Genomic DNA, 15,066 nt, shown 5'->3' with positions numbered 1-15,066 from the left:
CCTGTTTCAGTTACTCTTCTCACCTCTGTCTAATTTGAAGTGCGACTAACACTCCCAAACATGTTACTTTCTGGCTGATGCGAGTAGGTGTCAACTAAAAGTATGATTAGTAACACATCATTTTTCAAATAGAATTAGTAAAGAGGAGGTAGACTATTCATGCAAATCAGATTTTATTCACGGCTGTTCATACAACTGAAAAGTGTGAAATATCAGTATAGAAACCTTAAATTTACCAGAATTTCAGTTATTGATTAAGAAGAAAACTGATATGAATTTACCATGCCTATCATCAATGCTCCTCTTGCTGGTTTTCTTATAGTTGTATCCAAACATTGCCATTATTTGCAAATGACATCTTCTTAATAGACTCTTTTTGCGTAAAGGAGTTTCTGGTGTACTCAAAGAATCTGAAAAACAAAAAAGTGCGTAGTTAGTGTACATTTTGAGTTTGGCCTCAGTGAGTTTCCTGTCTGTAGAATAAATGTCTTAGTTATGGAAATATCTTTAGAGATGCAAAGAACTAATAGTCTACAAGCCTTGACAATATTCAAAAAGACAGAAGGAGACTTTCAGATAAGAGCTAAATAGAAGCCTAATGCAGGAGATAGCACCCAGTTCTTGGAGGATCACGAGAGAGAGAGACAGAGAGAGAGGGAAAGAGAGCTACAGTGAGTGAGGGCGATCCAAGGTACCATCAATGTTATGTAATGTGGAGGTGTGGTTCAGCAGTGTATATTTATTGTTTTATGAGCCATTTCTTTGGGATATAACAGCAAAGATGTGTAAGTAGGATTGGTAGACATTTGAAATAAAGAAAGGAGGTTTATTATTGTTCAATAAACACCCCTATTGTTGGGTTAAACTGCTGTTTTGCTTCTTCTTGTGTCTTTCACATCAGTACTCGTTACAGTGTGTAGACTAAGAGTTACTTGAACTTCATATCTAATTAGATAGATTAAACACCTCATGCTTAGAAATGGTCAAGTGTGGATATTCCCTGTGCTGTTAGGAATGATTCTTATAGTTTTCATAAAATGTAATGAAAATAAATGTTTTCAGTCTCCACATTTTTATTTTAACCATTATGATAAAAAATACAGTACACTTGAAAATGTTGCTATCAGCAAACATCATACCACTTGCGCCTGGAAGACAGAAATAAAAAAGAGCTAAAAATTGAAGGGAACTAATTTAAAATTAAAATCAAAAAACGCTTGGGTCCAGTCAGAATAAGTGGCTGTCTGCTTCACTACTGTGCAGAGGATCTCCAATATTCCACTCCATATCTGAAATGTCCTTGGATTTACAATAAGTGCCCAGCCTATAGAAACAGGCAATTGTTATTCCTTTGACAAAAACTGCAAATCCAAAGCATTAAGTGACTTTAGACCAGTGGCATTAAATTCTCATATCATGAACTCCTTTGAGAAGTTAATTAAGAGAAAACAGAGACCCTACTGGACCCTCACCAATCTGCATACAGAACAAAGAGGGGTGTGGGTGATGCCACAGCAACACTTTTGAATTTATTGTATGAGCACTTGGAAAGATCAAAAAATTATGCAAGACTGCTGTTGTTATGTATATGTAAGAATTTAAGACTAAATATAAGGTCTATTTAATATTACAAATAATTGCATTGAATGTGTGATGTGACTGCACACTTTGTTATTAATGCACACGTTATGCCTGGAACTTGTTACACACATAAAATGATGGAAGTTTGAGAACTGCTGCATTTGTGTCCGTCTTTATTAATATAGTAGTTTACTGTTGGTTTAAGTGTAAAAACACAACAGCTGTTTATAGACTTTTAACATGATCCAGCCCCACTCATTGATCAATTCTGTTTGGAGCCTAACTTGGTGGGGTAGATTCTGGACTTTGTAACAAAACACAAAGAGTGTGTGTCAATGGCTGTTTGTTTGTTACCCTAAGTACATCTGTTGGCTTGGCACACCACAAGGTTGTTGTTTATCTCCTCTTTTTGTTTACCCTGTATACAAATGACTGCAGAAGATTACCTGAAGAAGGGGCCTGAGTTGCCTCAAGGTTGCATATTGTAATCTTTTTAGTTAGCCAATAAAAGGTGTCATTTTGCTTGACTTCTCACTATATTCATAATGGCTAACACGGTACAACACCACAGTACTACAACTTAATATTTCGAAGACAAAAACTATGGTTGTAGGTTTCAGGTGCTCTCTACCATCCATTGACTCAACTTTATTTAAAGGGGAGACAGTGTAGATTGAAGAGCCATGCAAATATCTAAGAACAATCATTGATAACAAACTTAACTTTGATCTTAACATAGAGAAAATCTGTGAGAATGAGCAGTCACAACTTTTTTTCTTAGGAAACTCAACTGTTTTAAAGTGGACATAATGACACATTTTTATAAATTCTTCATTGAATCCATTGTTACATTTGCTTTTATCTGTTGGTTTGGCAGCCTCCTTAATAAGAATATAACTTATCTTAGCACCATTATAAAATTAGCCATGAAATTATTGGTCAACAGTAATATTGTATTAAAATATATTACAAACATCCATCTATCCATCCATTATCCAACCCGTTATATCCTAACTACAGGGTCACGGGGGTCTGCTGGAGCCAATCCCAGCCAACACAGGGTGCAAGGCAGGAAACAAACCCCGGGCAGGGCGCCAGCCCACTGCAGGGTGTATATTACAAACAGGTCTCTCTATTATAAAAAAAAATCTTGCGACGATACAAGACTTTTTTTCCTGCTACGAGACGTGATCTTTTGAGGAGGGACAGAGAGACACTTTCACATCATGCGAGACGGACAGGTCACGTCATACTTAAAACCTTTCCCATGGTATAGTGCAGAGCAGTTTAGAGATAATGGAAGCAGCAAAATTCAAAAGTCTCAAAAAAGTGAGAGTAAAGATCGCATTAGTGCAAACAAAAGGAAAATATTACTCTGTGAAATAACAGAACAGTGAAAAGAGATCACATAGGATGTCTGAGAGACAAGAGAGACAAGGCAGTGAAAAAAAAGCACATTTGCTGTACAGGCTTTTAAACGTTCGAAGCGCCACACGAAATGCAGATCACGATGCACAGCAGCAGCAAGCCAGCAGCTGAGTGAGCAAAGAGGAGTTAAAAAAACAACTGTTATTTGTTTCCCATTGTATCACCATTTAAGAGGGGTTTCAGAGGAGCGGCCGCGTCTCCTTGGTGCGCGTTCAGCCTCCCTCTTCAGAACGGCGTGTAGTGCTGGAGGGAGGGGAGGGGATAGGGGTTGGCATACGAATCGAGCAGGGTGCAAAGCCCCTAGTTAGAAAGAAAGACGATTCAATTCTGTCAGACAGTAGCTGTCCTCTTTGCTCTAAACATCAGCTGTTGCCGGTAGGCTGCAGAATTCAAAAGATAAAGAGCAACAGGGTTAAGAACTCTTATTCCTAGAGCTATAAGCATTTTAAATTCAATTACTTGTAGGAATGCTTCTAAATGATAGATTCTGCATTATTATTTTGTGTACTGTTGAAAGTAATTAGTCATCTTTGTATTGATCTTGAGTGTGTGTCTATGTAAAGACACTGGGTGTCAAATGTCGTGTCTTTGTTTATCTATTGGATATCTGTAACAATGTCTTCTGCTTTTGTACTTTTCTGCTGCAAATTTCCCTCTGGAATTAGAAAGTCTACCTAATCTAACCCTACTCTTTAGTTATGTTCAGAAATGTAAAATGTGATGAATATGCATTTAATCTAAACATTTTCATTAAATACATTTATTCATGTTGAGCCTTTTTAAGATTGCCTAGTGTATATACAGTTTAAGTTAAATTAACATATTTTTAAAAGCCTGAAATGAACAGAAATATAAAAGACATTTTTAAATGTACTTTATAGTGTACTATGGAAAACAGGCATACAGAAAATCAATATATGCTTGAAACTAAGAAACTCATAAATTAGCAACACATTGCATATTTAAAAGTGGCATATATTAAATAAAATATACGCAGACCATTGGGAATATGATATCATTATACAGTAGCATTATTAAAATCTCCATTTTTAATATTATCTTTCTTTTTAGATGTTAGATATTAAAAGTATTGCAACACAATAAGAGTTTATTAAATAGGTCACACAGATGTTTTAGTTGGTAATCCAGACGTACTCTCTCTCTGCCAACATATATTTAGACTTTGCGACCTAGGTGAGAACTTAAATGAGGTTTTGTTAAAGGTTAAGAACTGGTTTGAACTGGCTGAGTGAGCAGAACTGCTGGCACAGTACAAATTGCTCAACATACACAGATACCTAGTTGCACAAGTACCAAATATGCTGATTAAACTGTGACAACTTCCAGATTTAAACATCAGAAGCATGGTTTGGATCCAAACAGCTTACAATAATTACATAAAAGGAGAAAAGTGTGCAATCTCAGGAACTGAACTGCTTTAGACCAACTTTATAAGGTCAGACAATGAGCTGAATCACAGCAGCAGCAGCAGGAAAAACAGAAAGAAGGAAAAAGTCATCAAAAGATCTCCGTGCTATGAGTTCCATGGACTACAGCAAGTGTAACCACAAAAGCCTAGAATTACCTAAAACACCAAAAGACATTGGTTGCTTTGGTCATCATTTTATCAACTTATATTTAATAAGTCAACCACTTGCTGTCTTGCTGTCAATAAATTTCCAGTCTCCCATTTCTAAAGTCATTCTATTCTTCCCTTGATTACAGAAGTACAACACAGGTATAAAGTAGGAAAAACAGGAGATTTCTAAATGTAAATCTTCTTTGTTTAAAAAAAACTATTTAAACATTTCCCATCATTCCATTGTGTTCAATGTGACCTTGGTTCCCCCCCCCCGCATGAAAATACTGATTTTAAGATGTGTAAAATAAAAAATGCATAGTAAAGTAAATTCTAATTCAAAGTTTTAAGTAAAAAAGTAAAATGAGTAACATGTTAAAATATCTTGCCTTAATGCTAGAAGTATCAAAAATAAAAAAGTGAGTTGGAGTTGTATATAGTTGTGAGTAATTATGATATTATAGTAATAACAGAAACCTGGCTAAACAAAAAAAAGAAAGGGATGAGTATAACAGACAATGCATATTTCTTAGGAAGGACAGACAGAACGGAAAAGCAGGTGGGATTGTTGTTTATTTCAAACAGAATTTAAATGCAAGATCTCTTCAGTTATACAATGAGCCCCATCTTAGTGAGGACATCTGGATTCATCTGGAAATAATTAGGGAAAGAGTCCTTATTTTAGGAATGTGTTACAGACCACCAAATGCAGACAGTAATTTTAATACACATCTTTTTAGTAAAATTATAAAGGCAAGTTTACTGGGGGTTATTAGAGTCAAGGGGTCTTTAAATATCAAAATAGTTACTGGACTAACCTTTCAAATAACGAAACATAAGAGCAAGAGTTTTAAGATGAATCAATGACTGTTTCTTAACACAGTATGTTAAAGCATCAACACGGTGGGAAGCCTGTCTAGATTTAGTATTTTGTAATAATCAGGGCAGAATTGATGGTGCAGAGGTGATTGAACCACTATAATACAATTCTCAGGGTTTTGGAAGAGCGCAAATGCAAAGACTAAAAGGGCTAAGTTTAACTTTGGTTGGGCAAATTTTGAGTATATGCAGCAAAATCTAAGGATGATGAACTAAAATAAGTTTTCAAGTGTAGAAACAGGCAAGCAGCAGTGGAACAGGTTTAGAAACATTTTACATATAATAAAGGACAGGTACATACCTAAATTTGCAATTAGTAGGAAATAAAAAAAAACAAAACTTAAGCAGTGGCTTAATAAAGAGTTGAAAAAGTAGCTGCAAAGAAAAAAATCAGCTGTATAAGCCATATAAGACTAATAACTTCAATGTGAATTGGAGGGCATATGAGAGCATGAGGGCAACCATTAAGAAAGATATTAGGGAAGGTAAAAGACAGAGATGAATATAGCAGATAAGGCGAAAGATGATTCAAATAGATACTTTCAGTATTTTAGTAGTAAAAGAACAGCTGAGGAGGATGTGAAGTGCATCAGTAATAACAAATAGGAATTTAGGAAATACAGACAGTGAAATAGCAGATGCTCACATTTTTAAGAGGTCTTCACATGTGAGACCTCCCAACAGCAAAAGGAACTACTAAGGAGGTACTGAGTGATTTGGAAATTGTAGGGGGAGAAGTACTGACGAGATTAAATAGGCTGAAATCAAACAAATCACCAGTACCATATAATATTTATCCTTGAGCACATAATAGGGTTATCGAGTACAGATATTAACCCTTGACACATATTTTTAGGAAGTCACTGTGCACTGTGAAAATTTTGAAAGACTGGAAAGTGACTATTATTATCCCATTATATAAAAAGGGTGACTGGGCATATCCAAGCAACTATAGGCCAGTAAGCTTAACATACATCCATCCATTTTCCAACCCGCTGAATCCGAACACAGGGGTCTGCTGGAGTCAGTCCCAGCCAACACAGGGAACCAATCCCGGGCAGGGCGCCAACCCACCACAGGACACACACCAAGCACACACGAGGGCCAATTTAGAATCGGCAATTGACCTAACCTGCATGTCTTTGGACTGTGGGAGGAAACCGGAGCAAATCCACACAGACACGGGGAGAACATGCAAACTCCACGCAGGGAGGACCCGGGAAGCGAACCTGGGTCTCCTAAGGAAGGATAATAGATATCTCTTATCTTTTAACCCTAAACGCCACTGCATTGGGGCTTGTTTTGCTTTGGACGTGCTCTGTCTCTGGGTATGTCAGAGGACTGGGACCGTGTGAAGTGGGTTTTAGCCTCACTTGGGGAGGAAAAAAGGGAGGGTGGGGGTTAAGGGGGGGAGAGAAAGAGAGCAGGCTTGATCTATACCTAATCTATCCTATTAATCTTTATAATTATAACTACCAACGTAATAATAAGCTGCATGGCAACAACTCTTGGGGAAATAGGAAATTAAGGTCGAAGCTGTCTCACTTCCAGTTAAGGCTATAAAATGACATCAAAAACTTAGAATCAGTGTCTCCATGATGGGACAGTTAACTTTGTAAGCTGGAATGTTAAAGGCCTGAATCATGAATTAAAGAGAAAGTACTCTCTCACCTAACAGGTCTAAATGCTAAAATAGTATTTTTACAGGAAACCCACTTACTAAGCAAGGATCAGTTCCGGCTGCAAAAACTGGACTGGCCAAATGTTCCATTCTAGTTTTACAAAGAAAACTAGAGGTGTGGGAATTCTCATACATAGAACAGTACCATTTGTAGCATCAGATGTAGTATTGGATCCTGAAGGGAGATATGTAATGGTCATGGGAGACTTATCTAACTGTAAAATGATTTTGATAAATGTTTATGCACCTAATGTTGATGATAAGGAATTTATACAAAATTTATTTGCATCCATTCCCAATCTGAACACTCATAAAGTTATAATGGCTGGGGACTTTAATTGTGTTCTAAATCCACTTTTAGATAGGACTTCCTCCACAGGGGGAACGGCATCTAACACCGCAAAGATAATTACAAAGTTTATAACTGATCACAACTTATCAGATCCCTGGAGGTTTTTAAACCCAAATTCAAGAACATATTCTTTCTACTCACCAGTACATCATTGCTACTCAAGGATTGATTACTTCTTTATAGATAATAACTTCTTGCCTAAGATTAAATCTTGTAAATACGATGCTATTGTTATTTCTGACCATGCACCTATGATCTTGGAGCTAAAATTACTAAGCCCCATACACTCACCCGCAGATGGCCTCAACCGCTTCTATTAGCTGACGAGAATTGTACGGAATTTATATCCAAACAAATCAAATTCTTTCTAGAGACAAATACATCCCCAGATCTCTGCAGGAATACTCTGGGAAACTCTTAAGGCCTTCTTAAGAGGACAGATTATCTCATATCTTTCCCACAGAAATAAATCCGAAGCCAAGAAAGTAGCAGAGATAAAAAGCGAAATTACTAAAATAGATGAAGAACATGCCAGACTACCAAGCGAGACTCTACATAGGAGGAGGCAGGCTCTACATTCAGAATTAAATCTCTTGACAACTAAAGAAACTGAACAACTAATTTACAAATCCAGACATCATTATTATGAACATGGAGAGAAGCTAATAAGCTTTTAGCTCAACAAATTCACAAGCAAGAAGTGCCAACGCAATCTCGGTAATCACTAACACGAACGGAGATAAAATCATCGAACACAAAAATATAATGCACACTTTCAGAGACTACTATAAATCCCTATATACTACTGAGTTTAAAGAAGACAATACACAATCTAATGCATTTCTGGATACATTACAGATACCACAAATAGACGCTTTTAGTGTGGAGGAACTTGATAAACCTCTGCATTATCAGAATTACTAGATGCTATAAAGTCACTCCAAGGTGGAAAGCAGCAGGCCCTGATGGCTACCCTGCAGAGTTTTACAAGAAATTCTCCGCTCAGCTAGCTCCCTCCTATTAGCAACATTTACAGAAGCCAGAGATAACCAATCTCTTCCACAAACCTTTCGCCAAGCACTAATCACTGTCTTTCCAAAACAAAATAAGGACTTATTACAATGTGCATCATACAGACCAATTTCACTTCTGAATAACACGTTAAAATACTCTCTAAAATCATAGCTAGAAGGATGGAGAAAGTGCTCCCTCGTAATATCACAAGACCAAACTGGATTTATTAGGGGCCGACACTTATCTTCAAATCTTCGACCTGTTTAATGTAATATACTCACCAACTAAATCAAACACCCCAGAAATATTATTATCATTGGATGCAGAAAAAGCATTCACATGATTGAATGGAAATACCTTTTACTACATTGGAGAAGTTTGGGTTTGGCCCAACATTTGTGCATGGATTAAATTACTGTATACTAACCCAGAAGCTTCAGTTTGCATCAATAACATTTGCTCAGACTACTTTAAACTAGAACGTGGCACAAGACAAGGATGCCCTTGTCACCGCTGCTGTTTGCATTGCCATTGAACCACTGGCAATACATTGTCGAAATACTGATCAGATAAAGGGGATTAGCAGAGAAGGACTGGAACAGAAAATCTCATTATATGCAGATGACATGGTACTGTATATATCGGACCCAGAAAATTCTGTGCCTGCAGTCTTAGCAGCACTCACAGAATTTCAAAAGATCTCTGGTCTCAGAATTAATCTGAATAAAAGTGTACTCTTTCCAGTGAATTCTCAAGCATATAATATTAGATTAGACACCCTACCTTTTATCATTGCAGAACAGTTTAAATACCTCGGGTAAACATCACAAGTAAACATAAAGCTCTTTCTCAACAAAATTTCACAGTCTGCATGGAAAAAATTAAACAAGACTTGCATAGATGGTCAACCCTTCATCTCACACTAGCTGGAAGAATTAACACTGTTAAGATGAATATTCTTCCTAAGCTCCTTTTTTATTTCAAAACATCCAATATACATTAATAAATCATTCTTTAAGCAATTAGATTCAACAATAACCTCATTTATTTGGAATTCAAAACATCCACGCATCAAAAGAGCGACCCTACAAAGACAAAAGGCAGAAGGCGGCATGGCTCTACCTAACTTCCAGTTTTATTACTGGGCAGCAAATATACAGGCGATAAGAACCTGGACACAAATAGAAGAACATACACAGGCTGGACCGCAATAGAAGTAAAATCCTGCAGTACTTCTTTGTATTCCTTGCTCTGTGCTCCAATAAACACGTTATCGGCAATACACTAATAACCCAATTGTGCTCCACTCACTTAGAATCTGGAACCAATGTAGAAAGCATTTTAAGACGGAGAAGCTTCTATCTGTGGCACCTCTGCAAGAGAACCACCTCTTTCAACCTTCACAAACATATGCAGTTTTAATATCTGGAAAAATTTGGAATTAACTTGCTTAGAGATCTTTATATAGACAACGTCTTTGCATCCTATGAACAATTACATTCCAAATTTAACATTCCAGCTACACATTTCTTTCACTATCTTCAAATCAGGAACTTTGTTAAACAGAACCTTCCAGATTTTCCTCATCTTGCACCCTCATCCATGCTGGAAAAATATTGCTCAATCTTCAAGGACTTAGACTCCATCTCTACAATATATAAAATCATTTTACAATCCCTCCCTTTCAAAGATCCAAGAGGACACTGGGAAAAGATCTCTCAATTAATATATCAGAAAAGGAGTGGAAAGTAGCAATGCAGAGAATTCACTCGAGCTCCATATGCAAAAGCATACAATTATACAACTCAAAATTATATATCGAGCACATCTGTCTCGACTAAAACTCTCAAAATGTTTCCAGGGCATGATCCAACCTGCGAACGTTGCAACCAAGCCCCAGCCTCACTGGGTCACATGTTCTGGGCCTGCACCAAATTAACATTATTCTGGACAAAAAATTTTAATTACCTCTCAGACAGCTTTGGTCTCACAATCCCTCCTAACCCATTAACAGCTGTGTTTGGGGTTCTTCCAGAGGGTTTAAAGTGGAGAAAGACAAACAAATTGTGATTGCATTCACTACACTTTTGGCAGACTTATTCTGATAAACTGGAAGAACCCAAACTCTCCTCTTTTAAGTCAGTGGGAAACTGATGTGTTATATTATTTGAAATTGGAAAAATCAAATACTCAGTTAGAGGATCTACAGACTTTTTCAAAACATGGCAGGATCTAATCAGTAATATTTTAAAATAAGTTCATGAAGAACAGAAAACTTATTAATTTAGGTATGTTTACAAGCCTTAAATTTTAAGCCATTTGGCTTGCTCTCTCTCTCAGGGGTGGGGATCGATCTGTTCTTTAACTCAATTTTTCTTTTTGTAAAAACATGATTGCTTTGTATGGATTGCAATAAAATTAATAAAATAAAAAAATAAATAATAAATTAGACACTTTAATCATTGATCAGATCTTACCAAGATTATTTACAGACATACACACACTCTTCAGTGATCATCTGAGGTGTGTGCACTGTGCAAGTTTCTGTTTATAAGTTTAGACTTGTATCTGAGTGCAAGTGTGAATGGGAACAAAAGAAGAGAACTGAAAGCAAGAAAAAACAACAATGATGTGTTCTATTATTCTACATTGCACCACATTCTTTATGTTTTGATTGATTCTGAGCTGCACAGAAGTTTATCACCCCATCTTTAATAACCCAGCTGAATGTGTAATCACTACCACTAGAATACAAGCCTGTGTCACATTTCAGCCAGGATTCCTTCCCTGGCTGGGGTTCAGCTTCTTGTGTTTTGTTTACTTTGTCCATTTTAGATTCTTTTGTTTACGTTAATGCCGCAAGCACCTATTATTTGAATTACTCTTTGTTTTTTATATTGTCTGTTGTCACACTGTCCTGCGGTGGGTTGGCACCCTGCCCGGGATTGGATTCCTGCTTTGTGCCCTGTGTTGGCTGGGATTGGCTCCAGCAGACCCCCATGACCCTATGTTCGGATTCAGCTAGTTAGAAAATGGATGGATGGATGTTGTCACACACGTGCGCATGGGAAACAGCTAAAGGGCCTACAAAATAGTAATTATATGCCAAACCAGGGGGCAGCAAGTGTGCTAACTGTCTCTCTCAGTCTCTTGCAGGCCATTCTCGGGAAATCCTATTTTGTTCCGGCGCTGACAATGATGTCACTTCTTGAAAAGAAAATGTCACTTCCAGTTCCGGCACCGACAATGACATAACTTCCGGTCAGGAGGAAGTCACTTTTGGTCATGAAAACATCACTTCTGGTTCCAGCACTGATGACGTCATTTCCCATTTTATTAGTTATTTTATCATGTTGTTTCCATGCAATAAGTTCTGTTCTGGACTCCGTTATATGCACATCGTGCTACTTCAATTCAAACTGTTGCATCTGGGAAAAACAATATACGGGTGGCTGCCCCAAATCTTTATGATGTCTTTGACTCTTTCTTATCACACTGTGTATCTAATTCTTTGTTATGTACCTTCTGTTTTGTTTGTGGTTCCCCAAGAGGCAGAACCATCTGCCCATCACCACAAGGGACTTCCCTCGGCCTTATAAAGTCTAGGATTTCCCTCAATTCTTGATGGTTCACTCAAATTCCCTAGGCAGTTAGAGATTATACTTATGCGTTTTGATTGTTCTTTGTGATATTGGGAAATTTTGACCGTTTTGCTCTTTTTTTTTGTCTGTTCTATTGGATTGTGTAATGAGGCACTGTTGGTTTGGATTGTCTTATTGTTTTAATCAATTTCTTTTGCCTTCTGTGCTATATTCTGGTTTATGAGCATTTCTATTTTTTTAAGGTATCGTGTTTTCCCTTATATCTAGCTGTGGTTTGATGGTATATCCATCAAACCAGTGGTCATATCAAAAGATTTTTTAGTGCCTTTTTGGGCTTTTAACTTCAAGTTCATAGCACATGCTGTCTTGCTGTCAATAACAAATAAAATTCCTCATCGTCCAGTTTTCAATTTTACAACTCATTCTATTCTTCCCTTTGACTACAAACACACAGTCCAGGTATTAAGTACGAAAAACTGGAGAGTTCTAAATTGAGTCATTTTTTGTTTAAAAGAACTATGTAAACATTTTCCATTATTTCATTGTGTGCAATATGACTTGGTTCTCCCACATGAATATATTGATTTTGAGGCGGTAGTTAGTAAGAAAACAGCTCTGATGTTGCCTCCCATTGTGAATATAATTGAGCAACTGAACTGTGCAGGGACATCTCTGCCTATAGGAGAATTAAACTTTCCATGGTTGTACTCCTACTCAGCAGAAAACTGTTCCTGTGTTTATTAGTATTCACTAGTGAAAAGCAAATCAATATATTTCAATCAGTGGGAAATATAAAGTAACAAATGGAGTAGAAACTAAAATTGTTCTTTTTGGAAATAGTTTAAAATATACAACCACATTGACATATTTCGGTAAATATCTAAACCTTGTCACACACGTGTGTGTGGGAGGCAGCCTAAGGGCTTATATAATCGTAACAATTTGTTCGACCAGGGTGCGGTGGGTGCACTGACTCTCTTTCTCAGTTTCCTACAGACCATTCCCAGGAAATCCCGCCAGGTGCCGAAGCCCAGAGGAAGACACTTCTGGTCGCTGGCCCCGAGGGTGACATTTTCGGTCAACTCTCCATTAAAGCCGCTCCCCTTCCTCTGGTCATCAGTTCTGTCTTGGACTCAGTAGTGTAAACTACCCTGTGGTATTTTTGCAACTAACATTTGGCAGCCTGGATTATAATATACGGGTGGCTGCCCCAAACCTTCTTGTGATGTCTGGAGTCATTAATTGTGACATTTGTGTAGCTGGCTTGACTCTGTCACAGAAGAAACAGGGACAGGGCCTAAAACCAGCCAGGTAGAAAAGTACCAGGACCGAGTTTCTGGGCAGGGAGTGCATTCAATGGTCATTAAAGACTCGGTGCAGGCTCCACTCCAAAAGTACAGTTCTGGGCTTAGTACTTCTGAAAGGGAGAATGTAGAGGGAACTCACGGACAGGGGCTGGTCTTCGCGGTTGAAACAAAAAGGGCTTATTATGTTCTCTCAGACGAGAGAGCTGAGCTGCCCACTGGGATCAAGGTTCCAGTTAGGAGTGGGATAACCTCAGTCTCAAAAGTGAGGAAAATAAAGTACTGGAAATACAACCCAGAGGGGCTGATCCTGGAGCAGGCTATGGCTTTCTGGGCACAGGTGCATTGTGGCTGCGGCAATGTGAACTCACCACCAATCAAATCATGCAGCAGGTTGCCTGCTATTTCTTTTTGCAGCATCTCCCTGACAACTTCACCCAGCCAGACTGGGGAGACTTCCGCTCCATGGATGAGCTTATACGGCTCATAAAAAGACTGATGCCACTCTGTAAATCTGGGAGAGTGGAACGGTCCTCTAGTGGATTTCCCTAGAGAGTATGTCCCACATGTTAAGCCTCTTCTACGTAAACCGGAGCCTGTCCTGAAGTCCCCGGGCTGCTTGGTGTGCAACCTGTCCGGGAATGATGCGAGACAGAGGTGGACGGTGGGAGAGCATTGGTGTGCCCTTTCTAACCCCCTGTCGATTATGAATATGGGAGTACTACTTCTCAATGGAAATAAACTTGCGGCATTATTTGACTCCGGCAGTAACGTTACTGTCGTTGCTCGCTGGTATGTCTTACCGCAACAGCTAACTAAGCAAAAGACCAGTGTTAAATGCATACACAGAGAAGTCCGTAACTATAAAACCGCCCTATGCTACATCTACCTGGTCGGATCTCTGAGAAAGCTCCCTGTGGCAGTCCACCCCAACCTACTTTTTTCTGTAATTCTAGGGCGGGAAAGGTCTGAAATTAAAAGCAGTAGACTGCTGACTGCTCCCGGTTAAACATTAGGCCTAGTTATAGAAGATGGTGACTCGTCTCAAGCTGCCTCCAGTCCATGTAGTATGTCGGGAGAGAGCGAGACGGAGGGCCAAAAGGGGGTCGGAGAAACTCCCGGCATGTCACAGGCAGCTACATCATCCACCCACGCCCCGGCAGATCGGGAGGACGCTTTGCCCCTTGAGGTCAGATCGGATCCTCTCTCTGAAATGCAGGTTCAATTTAAAATGACGCCGGCTTCTTTCAAGAGAGAGCAGTGGAATGACGACTCTCTGAAGCTTGGTAAGAATGCAGTAATTGTCGTAAATGGCCAATGCACACACGGGCTCCGAAAAGACTGTGGAGCGTATCAAGCTCCGATTTTACTGGGAATCAAAGAGGAGGTTCGCCATTTTTACATATCTTGCCCGGAGTGCCAACTGCGGCAGATTCGCAAGAGGGACCGCGCTCCTCTCATTCCCATCCCCCTAAACAAAAAAAAAAAAAACAACTAAAGCAGTTGCACTGGAACTAGTAGGAGTCTTTGCACATTTCAGCATCCAGAAAGAAGTCCTTACAGACCAAAGGACGTCGTTCACCTTGGAAACATTCAAAGAAGTGGCCAAGTTAATTAAAATAAAGCATTTAAAGACCGTGGTGTAC

General features: G+C 38.6%; 1 protein-coding gene across 1 annotated transcript in view; it reads right to left on the bottom strand.

Annotated features, from left to right (window-relative positions):
• The window catches only part of LOC120529789 (up-regulator of cell proliferation-like), a 128,392-nt gene that overhangs the window by 77,970 nt on the left and 35,356 nt on the right, over window positions 1-15,066 (bottom strand). Inside the window, 1 exon segment of the mRNA XM_039753925.1 lies at window positions 282-410. Within this exon segment, the coding sequence (XP_039609859.1) occupies window positions 282-410 (129 nt within the window).

This window comes from Polypterus senegalus, chromosome 5 (genome assembly GCF_016835505.1).
Source record: "Polypterus senegalus isolate Bchr_013 chromosome 5, ASM1683550v1, whole genome shotgun sequence".
Taxonomy (NCBI): domain Eukaryota; kingdom Metazoa; phylum Chordata; class Cladistia; order Polypteriformes; family Polypteridae; genus Polypterus; species Polypterus senegalus.
This window is presented reverse-complemented; position numbering and strand designations above follow the sequence as displayed.